The sequence below is a fragment of the Notechis scutatus genome, chromosome 2 (assembly GCF_049901735.1).
Source record: "Notechis scutatus isolate UNSWTSFEM ecotype Mainland chromosome 2, rNotScu1.2, whole genome shotgun sequence".
NCBI classification, from domain to species: Eukaryota; Metazoa; Chordata; class Lepidosauria; order Squamata; family Elapidae; genus Notechis; species Notechis scutatus.
The window spans coordinates 54205413-54232472 of NC_142010.1; the positions used below are offsets into that span (position 1 = coordinate 54205413).

The window sequence follows — 27060 nt, forward strand, 5'->3', positions numbered from 1 at the left end:
AGAAGTAGCCTGCAATACTGCATTCTAACCACTGTCACAGCTCAACTTAGGGCCATTACTCCCATATCATCTTGGAAGATATCACGACATTGGTTTGTTTCTGAAACAGAATTTTGGACTTGTGGATCAGGATCAGGTTTTTCTCCTTACTAGTTTTCTTCCATTCTCTTGCAAATTATGACCACCTGACCATACTTGTGAATGCATGTATAGAAGACCAAGTAAAGCTGGCTTCTCTCCATACCAGGTGAGATTCAGAAGAAGAAAGGGAAGGATAGAAGAGCCTATTTTCATCTATATCTTTTTAAAGAGCTGTGCCATATTAAGGGTCTCCTACTCCTATTCTCCAAAGCATGTTCATTGTTAAGTTTGGAGAATAAGGAGACCAGACATCTGACCAGTGACTTCAACTCTTTAATAATAACAGGAATCAGAATGGAACAGAGCAGTAGCTATGGGCAGCAGCAACCCTTTATAGGGTTAGCTGCTGCCTTACTAACCAATGAAAATGTGCAACAGGTTTATACTACTGACCAATAAGGACAGTCCCAAAGTGGCCAATCAGGGACTGGTTCTGGCCCAATCCCAAGTTGTTGTACAAGACCAATCAAGTGTGCAGGTTTTCAACCCCTAATTTGCATTTAGGTTCTCCTACTTCTATTCTCCAAAGAATGTTCATCTTGTGGGAAGAAGAGGTTAGGGGTATCCTTACATAGAGCCACATTGTCTGCAAGCATCTGCAGGTACTTTTCTAGAGAAAGAAAGTACAAGATAAATGGATTTTCCTTCCCCTTCCTCCTTGGATACTCATCAGAACCAGTCACTTATCCTCTCTGCAATGACGAATAGAAGATGGTTCAATCATTATTATCAGGAAGTTCCTTACTGATTTCATTTGCAAAGTTTGTAACACATAATTTAAATGTGGTATCAAATGCTTTAAATCTTCAAACAGAAAGTGGTAGGCCTTTTGTTAATGTATCCACATGAGTGATATTTCAGATTGAAATACATGTCCTATATATTAGTGACTTAGAATAATGTTGCTGAAATATCATAGTTCTGTAAAGGGTTAGTATGTATTACTCTTTAGGCGCAATGCAATGTCCTCCTTTGGAAGGACTTGGTGATTTGAAGACTTCTGTTTATCCACTTATCGATGAAACAGATCTCAGAGGAACTAGTTTTTGTTTGCACTGCAAATCATACTGAAGAAAGCCATAAAAATGTTGGTCTCTCTGATTAGAAAAAGTCTAGGATGACAGGCTGTATTTAATTATGCTTCCTTTCCCTAATGCTCTTAATTCTTTTCCTTTAAAAAAAAGTAAAGTATTCTTACTATGAAGGTAACTGCTTATGTCAGGTACCGAATCCTGATTCATGAGGAGTGGAATTTATATTTATAGATCGCCAAACATTTCAAAAATGATTGTTTAAAAGAAAACATACTCTTTCACATGGTACAATGTCCAACCAAGATTAACAAAGAAACAGTTGGACATTGTAAGAATAAATCCATGAAAAATCAAAATAATGCTGGAGTAATTGTCAACAAAATAAAATACACTTGTTAATCATTGTAATAAATTCATGTATTATTTATTTAGTATGGAGAAATAATATCTAGTGACATACTTCTGTCTGTATAATTTTAATGTGATATCTATTTTTTAAAATCACCCTTACATTAAATTGTTTATATAGTAATGTAATTGAATGTTTTAGGGATTTTCAGGGGTCTCATCATACCCAGTTGGAATTTTAAAATTTCCCATAAACATGCTCATGGAAAAGAACATGGAATTACTTTTGTTATACACATCTAAATCAGCTTTGTAGCAGTTAATTTAGGAATAAGTAAATTTTGTTTTGTTTGCATATTATATTACTGTAATGCCAAAGGACTCAATTAAGCCTTTTTCAAAGGCGATGCAACTGACATGGAATCAGGCTCCATTTTGGCATTTATTTTTTGAAATACAAATTTTCAATCAAAATATATGTACAAAACTGCATGCACTGAAAAATGCATAAAGCGCCTAGCTACTTGTTTATAGACAAGCATATCTGTAATTGTATAGGTTTCCTAATTGAGCATGGAGTTGGACTAGATAGAAGATCTCCAAGCTCACTTCTAACTCTGTTATTCCATGATATACAGTAGAAATGTATACAAATAACGTTTGAGTAATGCACAACATTTTAAAAATAAAATGTGCTTTACAAAAGGGAAAAGATTAAAAAGAAAATCAGGCTGATGCATCTTTTAGTCAGTTTTCCAAAATAATTTGCCAACCAGCAAATTATTTGACACGCAAATTTTGTTCAATTGTATGTTAAAGTGTACTAGACAGTAGACTAGAATGTATAAATATTGGATTTTACTAACAGAAAATCCATAAACTGATGTCCTCTGAAAATATTATTTAGATCAGAGGGAAGGAGAACTATCTTACTGTTATGTTAGATTCCCTACAAACCAAGATTTCTTTATGCAATATGCATTCTGTCTTTCTTGACTTTATATCTACAGGATATAGTGAAGCATAAATTGACTTAAAACATGAGGCAATGCTATTACACCTTGTGGATTACCTCAATATAACAAATTGATTCAAAGCAATTTGTTGTGATTGGTTTAATGCCAAATGGATTGATTCCATCAGAATGTGTAATGCACCACAGCAATATACTGAGGTTGAATTACCAAAACCTAAGTTTATTTCATTCACATAATATTTGGTATGCTATTAAGGATTGTCTATTAGGTAGATCTTAATTGCCTCTGTATTGTCTTTCTACATGCTTCTTTAAAGGTATTTCCAAGGTTAAACATTAGTTAAAGCTCCTGAGAACAATGACTTTTATTATGAGAAGAAAAGATGTATAGTACATATTCCAGGTGCCAAATTATAAACATACATTGATTTCCCTTATATTTCTGAAATACCTCCTTTAAATTGATTATGTGTCATCAAATCAGTGTCAACTCTTAATGACCACAATTAATGACCTCATTGTCAGGTTGAGCCACCAACTGTTTCTGAAGGGCAAAAATGGGCATCACCTTCTATTAATCCCCCACTCACGATTAAAGTGGTCACTTTAAGTCATACTTTTCATGTTATATCACCCCCATGGCTCCTGGATAGAGTAATGCATTTGGTTTGTTGCAAGCTAATTCCACTAATTCATTGGCTATTTTGCAGAGGCAGGAATAGCATCATGATCTCCATTTACATTTAGAGTTAACTTGATTTAAACAAGCTCCAACTCTGGGAGTTTTTAAGAAGAGATTGGATAACCATTTGTCTGAAGTGGTGTAGAGTTTCTTGCCTAAGCAGGGGGTTGGACTAGAAGACCTTCAAGGTCCCTTCCAACTGTTATCCTGGTGTAGAGTTTCTTGCCTAAGCAGGGGGTTGGACTAGAAGACCTTCAAGGTCCCTTCCAACTCTGTTATCCTACTTCTATTTCAAATGCCAGGGAAATGGTGCATCTATGTTTTTTTTAAATAAAGGTACAACAAAAACCAATTAGCTCAGGAAAAGAAAGATAGTACTTAAAAAAAAAAGTCTGCTGGTCTTTAAACCTGCAAGAACTTTGAAAAACCTGGGTTCAGAAATACCTTTATAAACTCAAACATCTGGATGATTAAGCTCCCACAAAAGACTACAAAAATAAATGTGCCCAGTACCTACAAGAGGTTTAAATCAGCCTTGGCTGAACCTGCAGCTACAGTATGTGCATATTGATGCTTCGTGTCTCTGTGTGCATGCGTGTAGGGGCAGAGTTTTCTAAAACTGGCCCAGAATCAAGCTGGCATGAGCGCAAGACAGGACAGAGCTTAAACAGTAGGTACCCTCAGACAATAATTTCCCATGCAGACAGCTGTAGCACACTCTACATTGCTATAAGTCCAACAACAAAGAAAAAGCTCTGGGGGTATTAGCAACCCATTCAGGCCTGCTGCAGGACTTGAGACCATGCTAACTTACATTACCCCTTTTTTCTTTATGAGCCTGGGTGGGTTTTAGATTCTGTGAGTGAGTCCCCACCCTCGATCCCGCCAACACTGGATATATTTCTTGCAATCCTTTCTTTGATTGCTCTTCTTCATTTTGCCAATGGAGCTTAAGCTAGCTCCACCCCTTTCTCCTCCTATTGATAAGCAAGTGTACTTTGTCTTATTTTATTTATGCATTTTCTTTTTATTCCAGCAGACCTTTGGCAGATAAGTGAGTTGGCTGCTAAGTTAGTTTAGCTTTTAGTTGGGCAAGCAAAGTGAGTTGTTACTGCACTTACTGTTTTTTACTCTTTTTAATCTGATTACAATAGCCACCTTGAGTGCCGTTCTTTGTTAGAACTTTGAAATAAATGTTCAGCAAATATGTACAGATCTCTTTTGTTTATTGCATGTTTATAAGCCTGTTATATTTTAAATCTGACCTTCCTCCAAGAGGTTTGGGTTAGCATACATGCTTTGCCAAGAAAAATAACAACCAGTTCCATTTCCAAGAAGGACAAGAATCCAAGTTGGACATTCCATCCATTATATAAAACTGCTTTTTAAACTCCCCTACTATTTAGGGTGGATAGATGTCCTTCTGTTTTACTGAAATTTATTTGCATTTCTACTGTGCATTATCTTTCAGACTCAGAGTAGAAGTTCAGATTTGCTACCCAATTAATATGTTCAGGATAGCACAACCGAGGAGGGAGCATTACTTGTATGAAAAGCTAAATTGAAGTTCCTGCAAAACTTTACTATTCAGAAATTATAACAATCAAATAGAAACTTCACTTTTAGTTAATAAAGGCCCTTTCTTAAGCATACTTAAATCCTTAGTTTCAATATTGCATCACGTATAGGAAACATGGGGGAAACTTTACAACCCAAAATATTCTAGGTAAACTTAACTGGGGAGGTCTGATAGACCTCAAGGTGATTGGAGGATGCTTTTAAATGTGACGTATTTAAGACTCTTTAAATCATATGCCTGTCAGTGCTTAGTCTGTTCTTTTAAGCACAGGAAAAATGTAATGAAGAAAGCAGAGGGTGTCTTAGGGAATGTGTCTGAAGAGAGCAGGTTGAAAGACGATATAAATCAAATATATTGTAGCTGTGAATCAATAAAAGAGTTATTCTGAAATGTTGCAGCCAAAGTCAAAACCTTTCCAGAATCCCATGTATTAAAGTGGTTAATGTACTTATGGCCAAAATGTTATACCGAGGCACCCATTTTCATTGAAGTAGCAGTCTGGCAGACAACCAAGAAGAGCAAGAACTGGTTTTGGACAAGCTTTAGGGATGTTTAGTGTGAGGACCACTGTTAAATATATTCATGAACACAATGATAGCCCTAATAGCAGGCAACTCAAGAGTTAGGTTCTTGATTGTAACACAATTACAATCTTTTTTTGGGGGAGAAGTATTATTTAAGTAGTTTAAATGTTTTACTTTGAAAGAACTGCAGAAATAGTTTTTCTCTCTCAACTAAAGATGCTGATGCTAGAAAGCCAAGAATCAGAGAAATGAGCTTCATTTCACCTTCAGAGCTGTACAGGTAATCCTTGACCTTACATTCACAATTGAGCCCAAAATTTCTGTTGCTAAGCCAGACATTTGTTAAGTGAGTTTTGCCCCATCTTACAATCTTTCTTGCCACAGTTGTGAAATGAATCACTGCATTGTTAGTAACTGTTCTGACCCAAGCCTTGTTCAAATCAAACAAACACAAAGTTTGTATAAAAGCAAATCTTTTTAATGCGACGCTGTGAATTCTGTACATTCACAGCCAAGAGTCATTCAAATTGTCCCAGATAAGAGCAAGTCCTTTCAAGGTTGCGAAATGCTGCCAAGAACAAAAGACTAATTGCAGATAAATATCCAAAGCCAGAAGTTTCAAAAAACAAACCGGAGTAAGCAGGGCTTCAACAAAGACTCTGAGTAGAAAAAACTTCTTTGCTTCCTGCAAAGAAGCCAACTCCGAAGGCTGTCTTTTAATCCTTATGGGAGGGGCCATCACCTTCCAGCTTTACTCCTGAGTCGCCCGTGCTGCTTCAGCTGCTCTTTCCTTTGAGCAGCCCTGCGCGCATGCGCACTGAGCCCAGACTCCCTCTTTGTCACTGCTACCAGACTCCACAACCTCTGAAGGCAGCACCCCACTCTTCGATAGTCTTGGCCCCATCCCTGCATCACACAGAGGCCCCTCATCCAAGTCTTCATTGTCAGAGACCGCAGCTGTCCACACCTACTGCCGGTAAACCACAACAGTAACATAATAGTTAAGTGAATCTGTCTTCCCCATCGATTTTCCTTGTGAGAAGGTCACAAAAGTGATCACATGATCCCGGGACACTGCAGCCATCATAAAGATGAGCCAGTTGCCAATTGTCTGAATTTTGAGCAGATGACTATGGAGCTGTTGCAACAGTTGCATCACTTTTTTTCAGTGTAATGTCAAATGGTCACTAAACAAACTGTTGAAAGTCGAGGACTACCTGTACTCTTTCCCAAAGACTCAAATTTCTATTTTCCTAAAAAGTGGTTTGAACCTCAATGCTTTCCCCTCTGTTACCAGGAAGTCCCTTTGCAACATTAGCAGCCACAGTAACTGATCCCTAAATGCATCTCAAAACTCATCCTATCTAAAGTTTGAAATCCTGTGGCTGGGACGTGGGTGGAATTGGCTTTCTGGCATATCTGAATGGCATTAGGTAGCAGAAGGCTGTTCTTTTATAAAATACTATATTGGGATATAGACTGTAGATAATTCAACCATTTTTAAGTTGGAGGATATTTTAAGAAAGGTTACTTTTAAAAGACAAAATACTACACATTAAAGAGAAGAAAAAAGAGAAGAAAAACACAACTGCAATGCACACAATATGTGGATGTTTAGAATCATTAATTGTTTAGCAAGCTTGCTTCATGTTGAAGTATCTGATATAAATAAAAAATAGAATATATCAGTGCTGTATTAAAATAAATCCTGTGCTTTGCTTGCAGTTGAACAAGTTAATATTTCTTAGTTAGAAAATTTAAAAAAATCAAAGATAAATGCTGTTAGTGAAATATTTACAATGATGTCAGATTTCCTCTCTGAAATAACTTGCCTGAGAGCTATAATTAAAAAGTCCCCAAGGATTGTTAAGAATAACTGATGTATTTCCCAATTGTCCTTTTTCATTATTAAGATGGCCAGCCAAAAATGTAAACAGAATTGGCCAAAAACTGCTTGCAAGAATTTCAGTGTAGAAGTGTTCCAGCTACTTCAAGACCACAGGTGTCCATAATATATCAGCCAGAGACAATGTTAGTGTTTGGCAATCTTCACTACTCATTAGCTCACTATTTTGTAAAAGTTTTAGGAATCAGTAAGGTGACATTGAAATCTTATGACACTGGAAGTGCATAAAAAATAGGAACTGACTCTTTTTTTAATTTATTTCAACATTTTTTTCATCAAATGTATCCAGGAAATGTATCCAAAAGTAGCAGACACACATTCTGCAGGGACATAACTCAGCTACAGAACTATTGATTAATAGAAGACTAAGGAAAAGCTAGCATGTGAAAGATCAAGAAATGTTGTCTTTTGGGATCTTTTCCTTTAATTCAGTTATGCTGTATGCAGTCCCAGGAAAGGAGTAATTAATAATAGAGAGGAGGAACAAATAATTGAACTCATAAGTCTTCCATGACAGCAACAAGAACCTGAAGCCTATAAGAATTTGTAGGGGAAAAAAAAGAATTTTCAGTACCTCCTACAGCTCAACAGCTTTATTTGATTTAGACGCTGAGAGCTTGCAGTTCCAAGGATGACCAGCAACATACCACTGTCACAATCTCTGATCATGGCTGCTCCTCTGATTTCATGAGTCACTTGATAATACTCTTGGCTTGCAAGAGAAAGCCCAACCAGCATATTGAAAGCACAGGTAATCCCCACAAGCTAGTTCAGAAGAGACCACACAAATGTGGTCAAGAAACAAGAATGGAGAAAGGTGGAGTACGGAGTAAACAGAGGCAGATGTGGGAGGATAAGACTCTTGTTTCCAGTGACCTGCCAGCAACTTTTAGCAAACTGCTTTCTTTGGCTGAAGTTGACATGGTCGCATTAGTAGCACTGAAGAAAAAATCTATTCACTGTTCAGTTGGCTTCTGCAGTGGACTTATGGAGTCTTTCAGTCAAGCAGCAAAACGTCTTGGGATCAGTCTTGGTTCACTACTTAGGATGCTGATTTCTGAAATACAATATTGAATATCCCATTTCTAATAATTATTAGTTAATCTTGCTTACAGTCTTTGTGGCAGCCCTGATTTTTATTATGTCTTCCCACATACCAATGGATTGGTAACTTTACCTCAGACCCATTCAACTTAGAAAGTGAAACTGGACTGTTTTTATACTCAACTATAATTTTTCTTTGAAAGGTCACCTGCATAAAAGATTACAATAATTTTCCTCATCTGTGATATGATGTGAGCTGCAGTGTGGTTTTTATGATTTTCTATCTGTTAATTTCATTGAGAGATTATGATTTAATGATTCTTTTGCCCTGATTCAGATAGAAACAAAGAAAAACATGTTTATAAAATGTGTGCTGCAGTCCAAATGATCCTCTGGAATATATCAATCATTCATTCCCTCAAATCAAGATTGACTTCTGGTGACTACAGTTGTTGCCACTGCCTTCTTCATGGATTTTTTTAAACTTGCTATACTAATCTACAACTTTGGAATTTTACAGTGGTTTTCCATCCAAGTGCTACCATGTCTTCTTTTTCTTACCTTTTTAAGATCAGTCAGTATTGACTGAATATTCCCCAGCTTCTTAGAGAAGTTTTCCTCAGTACTTGTAAGCTCTGATTCTTAGAATTTTTCCCCACTAAAGACTCATTATTCATTTTTATTACCATCATTACAAAACAGAGCCTTCTTTATCACTCTGGGTAAAAGTGACATTTCTCCAATCTTGCTATAAAGTATTTAGTAATAGGAAAATTATGGTTCATATTGCAGTCCATTAATCAGATGGAAAAAGTATAAAGCATGTCTTGTACTTCTTACATTTCAAGATTTGTCAAAAAATAGTAGTGGTTATTGTATACATTTTCTGTTAACTATCTTAATATAGTATAATAATAGTTCCCGGATCTTTTCAGAAAGTTATCTGTTCAATGAGTTATTATTATTTTTTTGCAGAAAAAAAAAGCAATCTGAACATCTTATATTGCCCACATACATTGGTCTAAAATGTTTTCAGAGTCCAGACAACTCCCTCTTCAAAGTGCTAATTATATAGTTGAGCCCCTTTCTTTGTATTTGTATTCTTACATCCTTCCATGTAATTACCACTTTTATTATTTAGAACAGAGACAAATACTTTTAGCATGAGTGCAGCCTATACATTACTGATTACCCTGTTCTATACCATCTCTCCTGTATGCTCTGCTACATTTTTTAAACCCCCACAGGTCACAGACATTTAAGAAACAGAAATCCCAAATGTGTGATGATCATAAGAGAAATGTCAATTGTCAGCATAAATTTACTCAATCACAGATGCCATGGAAATTGAAATTTGGTGGTAATAGTTTAGATAAGGTCTTTTTGGCAGTTAAAATATGGTGCTTGCCAGTCTGTTAAGTGTCTAATATTACAGCTGGTGTTTGTGAAAGGACAATTACCCATCAGGATTTGAAAGAAGGAGCTGTATTATGTACTTGGAATACCCAAGCTCATTTTGTAATACTGTACAATGACAGGTGTCAAAGTTGTTCCTGTTAATTAAATGGCAATTTAATTCTAAAGGCATTAAAATAAATGCACTGCCTGTCTGCTACTGTTGAAATTAGTCAACTAAAAGAGCTGACAAGGCAAATGCCAAAGTGTATTTCTAAAAATCATTTCCAGCAATCTGGAAGACTTTGATAGTGTTAGTGCTATTTCATGCTGAAGTAGAATGCATTTTTAAAGGGCCATTCTGATTCCTTTAGGCTCCTTGCCTTATTGTACAAACTCATTTCATTATCTTCCACTCTATTTGTTTTGTCTTTCACTAAGAGACGGTAAGAAAACACAACTATTCTAGTGGAACTGTATTTTGGGGGCATCTTTCTTATCTTTCACTTTGGGTATCTTGCAAATGCTGTAAGATACCTTTAGTCTGGGGTAGCAGAAAAGAGACTATGCCTGGATTGGGAAAGATCTGAGCCAAACTTGTCTTTATGTTTTGCCCTGTCTCCAATCTAGAGGGGTTTATTTGGTCCACATCCACAAAAGCAGATATATGGAAGGCATGCAGACAGACAGACATAGATACAGATATAAATTTAGATATAGATACAGATTTAGATATTTAGATATTTAGATATAGGTAGATATGGATATAGATAGATAGATAGATAGATAGATAGATAGATAGATAGATAGATAGATAGATAGATAGATAGATAGATAGACATAGACATAGACATAGACATAGACATAGACATAGACATAGACATAGACATAGACATAGACATAGACATAGACATAGACATAGATAGATAAATATGAACCTAATACTGTCAAGCACCAGGAAAATTAGGAGATTCACGCAGTTCAAATGAGTAAAAAGATTTATTGCAAGCTTAAGCTCTCTACAAGAATCTGACCAACTGGCGGTTAAGGAAAATGAGCCAGAGGTAAGAGAGGCATTCAAGATGGGGTAGACTTAGATTTCTTGTTGGCATGCAGGGACTCATGACTTATAGTACATTTGACTCTTCCCTCAGGCTTAGTCTGGTCATTTCCTACAAATGATGGTTCACTAGAATGATACTTTTTTATTTAAAAAGAAACAACCCTAACATAATATCTTTTTCTCTAAAGTTTTAACTCAGTAGAAGATAGAGTGATTCCTTGAATGCAATCATTTTGAAATTTCTGATCATATAGAAATAATTTCACTATCTGTTTCATTTTTAGGTAAAATAAGTGCCCTTAGTGTCGTCCTAGGAAGAAGCATCGGGTCTTTTCTATTCCTGCAGTAACGGAGTGTAAAAGAGCTTAAAAAAAAGGGGGGGGGATATTTGTGATTTTTAAGATATTGGACATATTAAACTGGATATTTGTCCCATATATGTAATACATTTTTGACAACTGAGAGAGATCTAAAACTCTTTTCCCCCCCCCCATTATTAGACTCAGACAATTGGAAACAAAAAAGGTTTTTTCTTTTTCTTCTCTTTCATGTTTTTTGGTATTGGAACTTGATAACATCATTTGGATATATATTGCATTTATTATTTGATTTATATATTCTTATATTTGTGGTTAGACTCTCTGCTAGTGGATTGATATTAGTATAAATTATATATTACATATTATATATTAATATTCAAGTTAGTTAATATACTTATAATTTAAATCATTAATTATTATTATTATTATTATTATTATTATTATTATTATTATTATTATTATTGTTATTATTATTATTATTCTAATGGCACAGTGTTTAGGTAATTCCCTGTTAGGAGAATGAGTGCACACAGGGAGAGGTAGGGAGAGTGATGTTCAATAACACACGACCAGCACACAGATACACTGAATAGTAAAATGTAGGTTTTACTTCCAGTAAACGGTTAAGCAAAGTCCAACAAACAGTCCAAGTCATTCACGGTTAAAGCAGTCAGTTTTCAGTCCAGGGATAATCCAAATAACAAAGTCCAGTATCATACACAGTTCAGTAACAGACTTACAGCAATCCAAGAAGAACGACGATCAGTAACAGTCAATAGGGAAAAATGCAGGAACCAAGAACATCGACCATCAGAACATCTAGCAACTAGCAACTAACAACAACAGAACTAACAACCCAGGTTTCTGGCTCCATCTTATGGCCATTTGAGGAACCACACCCAATTAAAATTTTAGCATTCCCTTAAAGGGACAGTATTAAATGTTTATCCTGGTTTATATATTTCCAACCCAACTGTTAGGTAACTAACATTCCTAACACACATTGTTAAATGGGTGCATATATGTGGTTGTGTGTGTTTCTTATATATTTTCAGTGGACCCAAAGCTGAAGGACAATCTTACTAATATTATTTCACCAAAATGCTATTAGCATACTAACATAACATTTGCTGGCAGAGGGAGAAAAAAACAGATTTAGATATGAAGTAATATCTTCTGTCACTAACAATGTGGCTTAACTGTTTTTCATATTTATATCACATGTGCCAATATTTCAGTATTAATCTGCTATAGATAATAAAAATAAGAATGTTATTAGGAAAATTGAAAAAAATGTGTTTCTGTGTTCCAATTCTAATCTACATATTGCTTTTTTCCGTTTGGTAAGCAAGTCAACTCAAGTTTTCTTTTTTTAAACAAGTTTTATTCAATTTTTCACATAAAAACAAAAAGCTCTTTTTAGTGGACAACACATTTCCGGATCATCACTTTTACATACAAATATGACAATAATTATACATTCATATATGCATACTTAATTCTATTATTACCTTTTCCATTCCAAATTTTCAGAAAAGAGAAAAACAAACAAATTAATCCAAACCTCTTACGTTAATCTCAATCCAAACATCCTTTTATTTCATTTCAATTATTTCAAATATAATCCTTTAATATTTTTTAAGAGTAAAAATAACAATATATGTTTGCCTAATAAAAAAATGTTACCAATATCTCTCCTTCCTTTTAATAGTCTGTATTAGTTTATTAATTTAAATAGTTCTTTAATCTGTCATATTTTCTTTTCAACATACATTCTTTCTATAAATTCTAGATTAATACAAATTTTAACACAAGAGAAAAAGAAACAAACTTAGGTTTCCCCCCTTTTACTGCTTTGAGTGTGACACCTCAGTGGTTAAAATATACCTTTATTCCCTCAACTTCTTTGGGACTTCTTTGGCACTGGGATGATAGTAGAGCATTTGAAGCAGGAAGGAACATAGCACATCTCTAGTGATCTATTGAATGTATCGGGTGAAGATGTGGGCCAATTGGTCAGAACAGACTTTTGAACAAGAAGGAGTTATCTTGTCTGGCCCTGGTGCTTTTCCTGGCTTTTGTCTGTGTAATAGATATTGCACTTCTTTTTCTGTGATCACCAGAGGTTGTGAACCCAATGGGTTGGGGCCAGTTGTAGGAGGCTTGGCTGTTGTTGGTGTGTTTGAGATGTGGGTTGTGGAGATAGGTGGCTGTAGTTTCCTTTCAAACCTGCAATACAACACATTCAGGTCATCTGCTAGTTGTTGATGTCCTTCTGCCTGGGAAGGAGGTTTGCTGAAGCCAATGATGTTTTTAAGAGTTTTCCACATGTTTGGCGGTTTGAACTTCTTCAGCGACAGACCGAAACCTTGTCTCTGCGAGGCTTTGATCCATGCTCGCCGCTGGAGCGCCCCGAGCCAGCTGGTTTCGGGGCTAAGCCACCCTGTAGAGGTGGTGAAGAGGGGGGAGACTGCCAGCAGGGTTGAGGAGAGCCACATATCTCCTCCCCAGCTGACCATTACTCCCTTTCCCGAAGGCGGTTGTAGCAGTGGTCAGAAATGGCCACCACAAAGAAGAACTCAACCGGAAAAGAATGTGCAGGGGGAAGATAAGAAGAGAAAGTTTTGGTTGACCTGGTCAAACAGCAAAAGCAACAAATAAGGTACCCTGGAATTGAAACTGTTAAAAAACAATAACATTGTTCCCTAAGAAGATTTTTAAGCTGCGAAGGAGAGAGAAAAGGGAAAAGATTTGGTTTTCTCCTTTTCCTATACTGACAGCTAAGAGTCTTAAGCAAGAAATTGGAAAAAAAATCCACTTTGACATCAATAGGCATTTAATGCTGAAAATAAAAAGTCAAAGGGATAATAAAGATTTCTGGATAATTAAAAGCTTTTGAAAACAGGAAAGGAGAGAGGAAGAATAAAAGGGCAGAATCTGGAAGGGAGGAGACTGCTTGGAATTAAAAAAGAACTTACAGCAAAATCTCAACAAGACTTCCAAAAGATACATTCTAACTGAAATATCGCAACAAAAACCCCAGGAAGAGAAAGTCGAAAAAGAAATAAGAAGATATAACTCGGGACTATCTGGATTACTTGATGATTTCTGGATTCTTGGTTATTGCTTTGAATGACTAAAATCAATTGGGTGGGTTGTTTAAAACTTTTTAAAATGGCTCCACTTTTAGAAGAACTGAAAATGGAACTTAAAAAGTACAAAGAAGATGCACAAGAAGGGAGAGGTTCTTTTGGCTTCGTATTTCAGTTTTTAGAAATGGAGATTTGGAATTATGAGAAACAACAATAAATGCCTGTAGAACAAGAACATTGCGACAAAGAAGAAGCCATCTTTAATTAACAAGTAATCTTAGATGGGGGGAAAAAGGAAAGGGGGGAAAGAGAATGGAAAGTTTAAGATTGGGAAAAACAACTCCCCCCCCAAAAAATAGAGTGAAAAATAAGTATAAAATCAGAAAGCAACAGAAGAGGGAAATGCAGAAGAGAGAATTAGAACTAGAGAGACAAGGGGGTAAAAAGGGGAGGGAGAAGATGAGAGGGAAGAAAGAAAGGAAAAGAAGTTATAAAGGACAGAAGCAAAATATAGAGAAACAGGGTCTATTTAGAGATAATGGTTGAAAACTTAATGGAAAAAGGGATTTTTTTGTGTCTGTATAAAGAAGTTCAACCTGGGACCATGCTATTTTCAAAAAAGATGTTTTACTTGTATTTTGTGTGTGAAAACCCAAATAAAACTTTATTCAAAAAAAAAAAAAGAGTTTTCCACATGTTTGCTGGTTCATTTGTTGAGAACTGATTCCTTAACTTTTCAGAGTAGCTTCTTTTTGCTGGTCTGATCTCTTTTGTTAATATGTTTCTGGCCTGATTGTATAGCATTCTGTCACCTTTTCTGTCAGCTTCCTCTTTGGAACGGCATAGCTGCTTAAGTTTAGCTATGAACCAAGGTTTATTGTTACTATATATTTGCAGGTTCCTTGTTGGTACACAGTGAGATTTGTTAAAAAGAGAAATGCTATGTAATACATTGTATACAGTGTATACATTGTCCAGTTGCATGTTCTTTTGAAATTAATTACATTCTGCTTTCAGCCTGTTCTCTCACTCTTACTACAAACTTGTAAGAGATATTCCCTAGGAGATTGGGATGGCACTTTCATTGCTCTTTCAAATAAGTTTAAAAATGGCACAGAAATATTCTAGCACCCATGCACTTGTCTTCCATACACACAAATTATATTTCAGACAAATCAAATAGTGAAGGGCTAGACTATCATAAGTCATTCAAAAGTTATCACTTTTTTTATTTTATGAAGCTTTAGACAATTTGCTTCTTGTCCTAGTAAGTATATTGTATAAGAAGCTGTGGTGGTGCAGTGGTTAGTATGCAGTACTGCAGGCTACTTCTGCTGACTGCCAGCTGCCTGTAATTTGGCAGTTCGAATCTCACCAGCCCAAGGTTGACTCAGCCTTCCATCCTTCCAAGGTCAGTTAAATGAGGACCCAGATTGTTGGGGGCAATATGCTGACTCTGTAAACTGCTTAGACAGGGCTGTAAAGCAGTGTGAAGTGGTATATAAGTCTAAGTCAGGGTCCTCAAACTTTTTAAATGGGGCCAATTCATGGTCCCTCAGATTAGTGGAGGGCCAGGCTGGCTGGGTGGGCATGGCTAGCTGGTCATGTGATTGGGTGGGTGTGGCCAATTTAGCAGTCCATTAAACAATACACACAAATTAAACTTTAATTTGTTATGCTACTGGGGATGGAAAGCAGATTAGTGAAGGAATGTGGCTGCCTTGGGGTTTGTGTGAGGGATGTCTATTTGTGTGTGTGCATGTTTTCTCTCTCTCCCTCCCTCCCTCTCTCTCTGGAGGCTGAGAAGGCCAAAATTGGGCCTGTTTTTGGCCTCCCTGGCCTCCAGTACCAGTGTACTGCCCCAAAATGGGCCCAATTTTGGCTTCCTGGGGCTTCCACACATCCAGTTTTTGGCCACATCAGCTTCCAGTACTACTCTGCACCCCCAAAATGCCACTCCTTTTGGCCTCCTGAGGCCTCCATGTGTCCTGTTTTTGGCCTCACTGGCCTCCAGAAGGCAGGTGGGGCCAGTGGGTAGGTGCAGAGATGTGGGTGGGGCAGCGTCATGGTCCCGCATTGGCCAGATTAATGGCTTTGATGGGCAGTATCTGGCCCGCAGGCCGTAGTTTGAGGGCCCCTGGTCTAAGTGCTATTGCTACTGTATTGATATTTATTATCTGATAAAATCCTTCACATTTGGGTGGATTGATATTTTGACTAGGATACATTATTTGGAATTAATATCTCAAAACATAATTTCTAACAAATGCTGTGTTCATAAGCAAAGGTTCTACAATAAAATTTTCTAAATGATTTTTTCATATATCTGATATCTGAAGTATATTAGCATAGTCATCAAAGACTTTTTGTTCAGACCTTTTTCTACTGGGACCTGAACTAAACACATGACGTCTGAAGATGCCAAGCTTATATTACAATATGATTTTCATTGTTTGGTTGCTAACAGAATAATTGCAGAATGTATTATCCAGGGACTTGCTTCACAAAGTGATAATCCTTAACAATCAATCTTTTTATTATAATTTGGCTCTGCTAAGTGAAATATCAGATTGAATATAGCCAGGAGAATATGTTGCCAAGGAGGAATTATTTATTCAAAAGAATATTTTTCCATAGTATATGCTTATGTATCTGATCCCCTCTTCCTATATGAGCATAATTCCTACTGCAAGTTTTCATAAGCATTTACTCAGACATATTTCCTAAAGGTTTTCCACAATAGGGAAATAATGTGTCTTTTCATTCTGTGCAATATTGTTGTCACTTCCTGATCCTGCAAATGAAATACCTAACACTGACATGCAAAAACAAAATATGAAGTTAAATTTACAATTAAAACTGTCATTGTACTTAAAGCAACTGAAATCAAGTTTTACAAGCTGAAGTCAAAATGTCTTGAAGAAAAATACAATGTTACTGAATCATCTATACTGAACTTACTGAATATTAGTTAGGAAACTAATTTAAGAAATTAAACTAAGCTTGACTAACCACATTTTCCAAAATATACAAGCAAAGAGATACCAGAGTATATGTTCATAGATATACTACCAACTCAAGATGGGTAAAATGGTTAATTTTATTCTGTCTAATGCTAACTGGAAACAATGAACTTCAACATATTTTAAAGAAATTCATGAAACTACAGGAAATGGTGGAAGAAAGAAATCAGTAGGTGGCACTCTTCCCTCCAGATCAATATTTTTCATCACATCACCAAGAGACCCAGTATAGTTGGAAGCAGGCTTATTCCACCACCCTCCCCAAGCTTTTAAACATATGGGGTCAATAAAAGTTCCATGGATCTTTTGTTTCTCAAGTGTAGAGCCCTTGAGATCCTGGACAAATTCCAATCTAGTTAATTAATTTCTTCCTGAAATAAAACTATACCTGGCATTATAGAGTCTTTTGACTCCTAAAAGGAATTAGTGCAATATTTCACAGTATTTAATTTAAATGATTGAAAAAAATATAATTATCCCATATTTTCTAGATGCGTTTATTCTTCCTATTTCATCCCCTAAAATAAGACATCTGATTGTGTCATGCTTGGAAGTTTGAAACCACTGAAAATGCAATGTTTCAAGTTAAACATCATGAATATAAATGTATATTTCTTATGAGAATGCCATAAGAGACGCCAAAAGGTGACCTTAAATTGTGTATTATTCTAGCCAATGTGTAAGTCAGCAAAACAATGTTCTTTTCCTCAGAAAGTTCTGACATAATTTGATATTAATCAAAAGACAGGCTGCAGTTACACTGAAGCAAAAAGGCTTCAGAAGGATAATTGTGACGTGAAATATTTTAATGTTTATCCATTTAAGCAGTTTATATAGATTTATATAGACTCAGAGTACCACAGATTTATATAGATTTATATAGACTCAGAGTACCACAGATTGCATTAGCTGTAGTTTTGTGTTTGCTTTGCCAATGGTTTGGATTCAGCAGGAATCAATATTAAAGGTGTTTTATTTATGTTTCAGCACTTTATTAAGAATATGGCATCATTCATTCACAGTTCTTATTCCATGACAAGTATAATCCCCAACACCTCATTACAGGAAACACTTTCAGGATTGCATATATCTTCTTGTTTAACTTGTGCATTTTTATAGGATGCAGTTGAAAGGTAGGAAATTTAAGGCTGTTCACTAATAAGAAAATAAATAAATAAAATGTTTTAAAAATTCAAAGAAGAAATAGGGTAAGGTTTAGAGTTGCTCTTTCTTAGAAAGCTGATTGCTAAAACACAAGATCATCTTTTTCTTTCTTCCTTTTCTATTTTTTTTTTTTACTTTGCTTTGTTAGACAAAGACAATTCATTTGAGAAGGCCAATCCTTGAAATCTACTAGATGTTACATAGATTGAAAAGGGATTTTCTTACTACAGTATATGATTAGGAACTATGTTTCAGACCATATAAAAGCTTATGACTGTAAATCTGTAAAAAATTTCCCCCAATAATCGCACAACTTTAGGATGTCACTTACCAATTCATATTAAAAGAGGGTTTAATAAATGTTTTATATTTTTATTTTATTACCCCACACATGTTCTAGATTATTGGCCAGGAGGATTCATCAACTATTTAGATCGGTGGTCACCAACCAATGGGCCAGGGACCACTGGTGGTCCACAAGAAAATTTTGGTGGTCCGCAGAGAAATGTCACCCCCAAAGCAATTAATCCAGGCTGCACGGGAACACAAGGCTGCGCCACCCACATGGCCCATGAGAACACAAAGCTTGCATCACTTGCATTGCGTACAACGTGAGGTTGTGAGGGGGAGGGGGAAAGGGCGGGGGGGGGGGAACTTGCCCCATTCCCCTCATGTGTCTGGTCTGGCCACTGGGCTGCTTCTTTCCTCCTCTTTCTTCTTCTGCTTTTGGCTGCATGCAAGGAAAGCAGCAGAAGCCTTTCTTTCTCCCCCCTAAACTCTACCAGAAATGAATCTTTGGGACCCTGCAATGCATCCTGCTCTAAGAGGCTGCGCTGGCAAAGACTCATTTCTGGTGGAGATTGGGGGAGAGAAAGAAAGATGTCTGCTGCTTCTGCTGCTTTCCTTGCATGAAGCCAAGTCTCTCCCCCCCCCCCCCGAGAATGGAGCTGGAGATGGTATCCTGCGATCCCAAATAAAGAACATTCGATCGGTAGCAAAACAGGGTGGGGGATTTTCCTGCAGACTTTTGGGGGTGATTTTCTGAGGATCTCTGGTCTGTGGGATTTAAAATTATGAGTTTAGTGGTCCCTGAGGTCCAAAAGGTTGGTGACCCCTGATTTAGATCAGGGGTGTCAAATCCCGGCCCATGGGCTGGATGCATCACGTGCTGGCCCCACCCCACCCGCTTTGGCAAAGGGGAAAAAGTCCCGGTGTGTCATGTGAAGATGCTGTGATGACACGAGTTTGACACCCCTGATTTAGATGATATGTGTAGAGCTAGAAAGTTCTGATTACCATATTTATCTACTAGGTCCATTAACTCTAAATCTTTACACTGCAGTTATACAATGGTGAATCTGAAATGCAAAATACAATAGTTTCAATAAAATAGGAGTGATCCATGGCTAGCTTATGTGCATAGTTTAGAATACGTGGTTTTTAAAAGTATGGTTTTTTGTAAATAAACATTCAATCTATGAAGCACATGCATCTTAATTTATGTTTGATGGTCCAGTATTAAACTTGATGGATGGATGTGGAACTTGTAGAAAAGTGTGCATCTTCAGTCCATGAAGGTTTTTGTGTAAGGTTTTCCAGCTGATTCCACGACATGGTTGGTTCGTTCCATCCATCCAACAATCCATCCATATTGCCTGCATTTATTTTATTTTTTTTTTTAAAAAAAAGTTTTATTAATTTTTAAAACACACAAATTATCATTATTCATTACATGTTTAAACCTTTTTCCATTGTAAATTTAACAAGTCAGATAAATTATGATTCTGTTTTAAACCATTTCCATATAATATACCAAAACCTCTTATTCAATTTCTCTTTACTTCTCTTTACTCTTATTCAATATCATTATTATTATTTCATCTGGTTCTTTCTGACTTAGTTACCATTATTCTCATTCTATATTTCTACAAGTTTTTACCAATTCTCCCCCAAAAAAGACATATACACACAACACACAAAACATAAAAAAATCTTTTGGAAAGTAACTTGGACCCAGGTGTCTCTCTCTTCATGGACTTCAATTATATTCATGCTCATCTTACATATCATTACTTATTTTATTTACCATTCTAAGCCTTCTATATTAACTTCTCCACATATTTCACACTTCTTAATTCTACCTTAATTAATCATCTTAGTTTAAATCATTATATTTGTATCTTTTGTCCATTTTTATCATCCCTTTGTCTCATCCCTTATGAAAAAAAAGAAAATCAGTTTCTCCTGAAATCATTAATCAGAGTATGATGCCTTTCTATCTCCCCCTAAGTTAATCAAATTAATCTTTAAAATAATATCTAATACCCAATCAGATTTTGCTTGGTACATTCTATCTAACTAATACATCCAACACAATTAAGTGCATAATTAGACAATAAATCCAAATATTAAAAAGAAATACTATAATAAAAATTTTATAATAACATCAATACCATAATTTTATTAAACTCTTTAATTAAAACAATATTCTAAACCTCTCCTATTATTAAGTTTTAAAGCCAATCATTTTTAAACATTTTAACATTTTAATCTCTTATCAACTCTTAAACCATTGCAATACTACCATCTCATCTTATGTACCTTGCAAAATCTTTTTTTTTTTAAAAAAAATTATACTTTATCCATTATCCATAAAAAATTCCTTTTTCCATTTAATTTCAAAACATTGTAGCTTTTCTCCACCTTTTCCCTTTCTTTCTTCTCCCAACAAACCTTTCTACCCCCCTTCTTCTAGCCTCTGCCTTACCGGCTTCCCTTCTCTGTCGTATTTCTTTTCCCTTTGTTTACAATCATCATATTGGTTTTGCACTTTATTTTTCCCTTTCTTAAATGTTTTTAGATCTTAAGTCCTTAAATCCTTTAGTTTTCTTCTTTTCTCTTCTTTTCTTTTCTTTCTCTCTTCCTTTTTTCTGGATCAAATTCTGAGATTCATTAAAGATGGCTCCTTCCTTTCTTTCTTGTTCCTCTGCTGTCTTCATCTGTTGTAATTTTTGTTGATAATTAGTAAGCGCCATTTCTAAGAAAAGGAAAGCTTCTTCCACACCATCTTTACCATTTTTTTTGCTTGTTCATATTCTTTTCTTAGTTCCTCAACAGAAAGAGCCATTATAAATCTTTTCTTTTCTTTTCTCCTTCTTTCTTCTTACAACAACCAGAATATTCAAAAGAAAATAAAAAGATAAAACAGTCCCAAAGTTATCAATCAGTCCAAACCAAGGCAGAGTTCTCACTTTCTCCTTCTGGGGTAATATCAATCAAAGAGAAAGAAAGTCCAAATCTGTTTAAAATCTTATTACAATATATTCTAGTCTTCAAATCCTTAAGGCATCTGCTCCAACAAAATCTTAGCATACAAATATTTTCTTTTTAATCCTCTCTCTTCCCACTCATCGCTTAAAACCAATTTCCACCTAAAAAATAGGTTTCTTAATATCCAGTTATTTATTCCGTAGGAAAAGAGGAAAGCTATCCTTTCAGCACCTTCAAGCAGCCGCTTTTTTCCTCTTCTGGCAGGTATTATTCAGAAAGTCATACTTTTCAGGAATTTTATTAAATATGTCTTAGAGTCCTAGGAGCCAAGAAAAACTTTCTCCTCTCAATCACTTTCTCCACTTCCTCCTGCGCATTCTTACCCGGCTGCCAGCTTCTTTGTGGCGGCCATTACGGACCGCCGCTGCACCGTCCTGGGAAAAGGGGGTTCTGCCGGCCAGGAGGGGGTCTGCAACACCCCCAGTCCCTTCTCCGGATCCCCCTTACCTTCAGCTGCCCCTGCAGTGGCCTAGCTCCGCACCCGTGTGGGTCGGAGCCCCAAAAACTAGCGCGGGAGGATCGCGCAGCTCGCAAATCCTGCCGCTCGCGAAGCCGACAAACCGGAAGTTTTCATATTGCCTGCATTTATTGTCTCTGCCTGCCTATCTATCTATCTATCTATCTATCTATCTATCTATCTATCTGTCTATCTCTATATCTGTCTATCTATCTATCATCTATCTGTCATCTATCTATCTATCTATCTATCTATCTATCTATCTATCTATCATGTTCTTATTCATTCAGTTCTTGAGGGCTGCTCTAAATGGGTTGTAAAATAGTTGCATATTGTTAGTTATCATGGAACAAACTTTATTTTTGAGCTAGAAACTCAAAAGTGTTGCTGAACATGGTCAATCAATATGCTCTTGAGATTAGCAGGTAATCATGACAGAGATAATTCTGAAAGTCGATTCGTCTGTGGATCCATAACAAGTTATTAACCACAAAAATGTCACCACTTGTTCTATAATTCTTGATATCAGCTATCACATATTTCATATAATATACTTTGTTTAGGGAGAAATATTGGTGTCATAGTAGAGGTATTGTATAATATTGTCTCTGTGTTCTAGAATTTAGTGGGTTTATTTCCTTTATTTCCTTCAGACTCAGAATAGAATGAAACTGATGGCAGACAACTATGATGATGACCATCATCACTATCACCATCATCACCACCATCACCACCACAGATCTCCTGGAAGGACACACTCCAATCACAGACCCTCTCCAGAACAGGTAAGACACCACTCTACTTGCTTTAACTTCATACTATTACTTGGGCAATTTTCAAACTAAAATAAAAATTTAAAGAGAGAAAAAAATAAAAAGTTATAACAATAGCAATAACAGCCCTTTCTAAGTGGTTTACAGAGTCAGCATATTGTCCCCCAACAATCTGGGTCCTCATTTTACCCACCTCGGAAGGATGGAAGGCTGAGTCAACCTTGAGCCTAGTGAGATTTGAACTGTCAAATTGTAGGCAGCTGACAGCCAGCAGCCAGCAGAAGCGGCCTGCAGTACTGCACTCTAACCACTGTGCCACCGCGGCTCTTTTATTTATTTATTTTATTTTATTTGTCAATCGCTTACAAGATAATAGGCATAAGTATAAACATGAGTAAGAATACAGGAAATAGGTACAAATAAATGGGGACAATAGGACAGGGATGGGAGGCACGATGGTGCACTTATGCACGCCCCTTACAGACCTCTTAGTTATCTGCTCTTTGAATTGAAATGAATAGCTTTGTTATTTATTTCCATCACTCAGAGAAGCCAAATTTTTTCCTTTCTCTTTCCACCTTTGATTTCCCTTCTTCCTTTTATTAAGGTTTTCTTCCCTCTCCCTTTCATAGCACTTTTAAAGGATCTCAATGTCACTATTAAAAAATATTTTTGAATAATTGCTTTTTGAGGGAGAAGAGAGGTTTGGTTGTTTAAATAACTGATCTACTCAGATATAATCTATTATGGTTTTGTTTCATGAAACTCAGCTTGCTAAAAAAATATAACTGAGTTGAATGTGTTGAATTCAACTTTGAATCACTATTAACAAGAGGTTTATCTCTTCAAGTTGCTATATGTCCTTTAATTTTAAATTAACAAAACCATTATTTATTATTTATATTTTAAAAAAACTTCAAATATTAAAGATTTCTAGGATAGGTTCTTATATTATCCATAAAATGTCTAGCTTTTTCACAAATAGATAAAGAAAAAAATAGTGAGAAGCTGAGTTTAAGGGAAGAATCCAAATTTTGCAAAAAGAGATAAAAAGACTTATCATATCCATCCAATCTGGTCACTCACATTCATGTTGGAAGCACCAAGGTTGAATGGATTAGCCAGTGACACCTCCATTTTCAGGGGGCACCTGTTTGGGAGCTCCTTTCATTAATGTGCCCACTAAAATGATACCTATCCAACTTCCCAAGCTTGCATGCTTTCAAACTGCTAGGTTGGAGGGAGCTGGAGCACATTATAGAAACTCGCTCCATCACACAGTAGCACCCCGGTCTCGAACATAGGCTTGCTGATCATCAAGCCAGTGCCCTAACCAAGTGAGCCACTGTGCTCCTTGCAATCTGGTGAGGGAGAAAGGTGTTTTTTTTGTTTTTTTAAAAAAACCCTCTTACTTTATTTGTTTGATATATATACCTTCATTTTCTCCTAAGCAATTAAGGCAGTATACAGAATACTCCCTTCTCCAACTGTATGGGGTTAAGTGAAGTGAAGAAAGAGTGGTTTTAAGAATGGCTGAGGATTTGCTTAAACCTGAGTCTCCCAGGTCCTATCCAGCACCTTAACCACTACATCATGTTGGTTCCTTATTTTATTTTCTGTTCAAAAGAAGAAAGAACCAAGTGCTGAACAAAGAAAAGTGATAGGTGTTGAAAGAGTGAGATTCTTTCATGAAAAAGTCATTTCCTCATCTCAACCAACATGAAATAAAACTTTTGTTACTGGTGCACTGAATGGCTCTCCACACTTTGCTCTGTAATACCCCACCCATGCTCTGAACACACTTTTCAAAGAGTTCTTGGCAAGGATTTTCTTCTTATTCATCTTTGATTGTTGGTCAATGCTGATATCTCACTTTTGAACAAACAGTCCAAGGTTCCTTTAACCGAACTACAAGCTGAGCTCACCATTCCATTCATCTGAGGAAGGGCGGACTTGGTTTGGGAAATGTCTTGAATGCACATGTTAATGGCAACTGGTCTAATTAATATTCCTCAAGCAACATTACAATTGGAATCCTTCTTAAAATTTTGTCAACTTAGGTTTGAAGGGTTGCATGTGGAGAGTACAAGAACATTGCCTATATCTTTAAAAATGAATACAAAATGCATGTTTTAAAATGTATATAACATACAAAAATGCTAACAACATGTACATTAGATTAAACTAGGAGAAAGCATAACAGCTATATAAATTGTCCTCCAGATTTCCTTGGTTCAATGCACATAAAAATAAGATAAAATGTTTTTGTTTGAGGAGAAATGAATGCTGTTGAAAATAGAGCTCTAATGAGGAGGTGGAGGAAATGACAAGTGTTTAGATATAAACACAAAGATGGCACCACTTAATAGGAGAATTAGATTTATTTCTAAAAAGAAAAGAGAGAGTTCAGTGTGTATTTCAGGTTTTTTTTTATTAGCTAGTTAAAAACTGGTTGGATTTTATTAGAGGTTATTAGGTGATGTTTCAGGAGGTTGTATACAGAAAGAGTAAAATGTGGATATTCTAGACTAAATTAATCTCTTATAAGGACATATTTCCAGAATATCTTGATTTGCCCAGGGTAATATTTGCAAATCTCTGGGTATTTTTATTCAATTAAATCAAGTTGATGGCAAAAAAGTAGCTTTAAGTAAATAGTACAAGTGATACTTAAATAGTAAGACCATCATGGAAACAAAGAGCAGAATAACAACTGATGGCAGGACTAGTATATACAGTGGTATCTGATTAATGAAGGAAGTAAACACAGATTAATTATGCCATTGGAAAACTATACAATCAGCCAAAGTCTGAACACTAGCAAATGGAATCAAGCAAACTGCAAATTAACCATTGGTGTACCAAAGTTTAAGTATCAATATTTTTTTACAGCTAATGTCAACTGATTGTACCATAGGTTTATTATGCTAGTCTGTGTCATACAAAAACCTCTGGACCAATTTAATCCCCAACACTAGTATAAAATCATAGTATAAAAATTCCAGGAGATTCATAAAACTCACATTGTTCAATAGAGCCAATAGGATAGAGTAGTTATATATATACTGGACTATAACTTGGGCAGACCAAAGCTCAGTTACTGGTGAGATTGGATGGTCATTCTCTCATGACACAACTTATTTCGCAAGGTAGACTTTGTGGGAATAAAATGAAGCAACCTCTCCATCTAAATTGACTTGAGAAAAGGTGGATATAAACCAAATGAATGAGATATCTTTTACTTCATTCTACTAGATCTTATTGTTTCTTGTATATTGAAGATTAACACTTCTGAGATTTTGTTTTTAAAGGTCCTATATACAATAGAAAACTGAAGTATTTTCAGGTCACAGTGAGTGAGAAATGAAATCCCTTGTGTGGCAATCCCTCTGTTAAAAAAAGTAAAATTGTCTGCAAGTGGTAGAAAAGCTTTCACAGGTCTGGGGCCAGTAGTAACATGTCTGACAGCTCAAACTACCAGTTATAGGCAGCAGACAAGAAGACAAGAATAGGATGCCTTATTCTAGTTCCCTTACAACATGCTTTTTGGGAGAAAAAAATAAACACTTTCATAAGATGAGTACTACATTATTTCCACTAGATTTACTTTAAGTTGAGATGTTAATTCTTTGTGCTCAAGGACAGGAAAGACATCTATTACAAGTTTAGTCAGGCAAGCAAGCTCTTTTTTTTTTTTTTTTTACTACAGAAGGAGAAGCAGAATACTTAAACTTGTGATGATTGTGCTGTAAGGCATTTTTAATTGATTTTAGATGCTAGCAAATATTCCACAAGTATTTTATTTGAAAAACATCTAAGAGATGGGCACATTCTGTATCCTATTTGTGACCAGAGACGCTAAGGAGATGGGCATTTTATTGAAGTTTTCCAAAGGACAATAAATTCTACAAATGTTTTTTAGAAAGGAAATCTTTCTTTCTGTCCTAACATAACATTTAAATTTATTTGTTTTCTACTCTGTCCTGCTCAGCAAGGGAGCTGTCTTTAGATGACCTTAGGTGATCTCAGAAAGCTAAACAGGGCTGGACTTGGTTATTGTTTGAACAGATAAACATCAAGACATATCAGTCCACATTAGGAAGTATATATAGTACTATTAGGAATATAGTATTTTTATTTATTGTGCTATGATTTGCTATGCTATGCTGTTTACAAGGCTCAGCAGTTAAAGATGCTAAGTAAATTGTT

The 27060-nt window shown here is 35.9% G+C and overlaps 1 protein-coding gene across 4 annotated transcripts in view; it reads left to right on the forward strand.

Annotated features, from left to right (window-relative positions):
• The window catches only part of ERC2 (ELKS/RAB6-interacting/CAST family member 2), a 664972-nt gene that overhangs the window by 471542 nt on the left and 166370 nt on the right, over positions 1–27060 (forward strand). For all 4 annotated transcript variants that reach the window (XM_087954768.1, XM_087954770.1, XM_087954769.1 and 1 more), the window contains one exon: positions 22732–22863. In XM_087954768.1, the coding sequence (XP_087810894.1) occupies positions 22732–22863 (132 nt within the window). The remainder of the gene's footprint in view (positions 1–22731; positions 22864–27060) is intronic.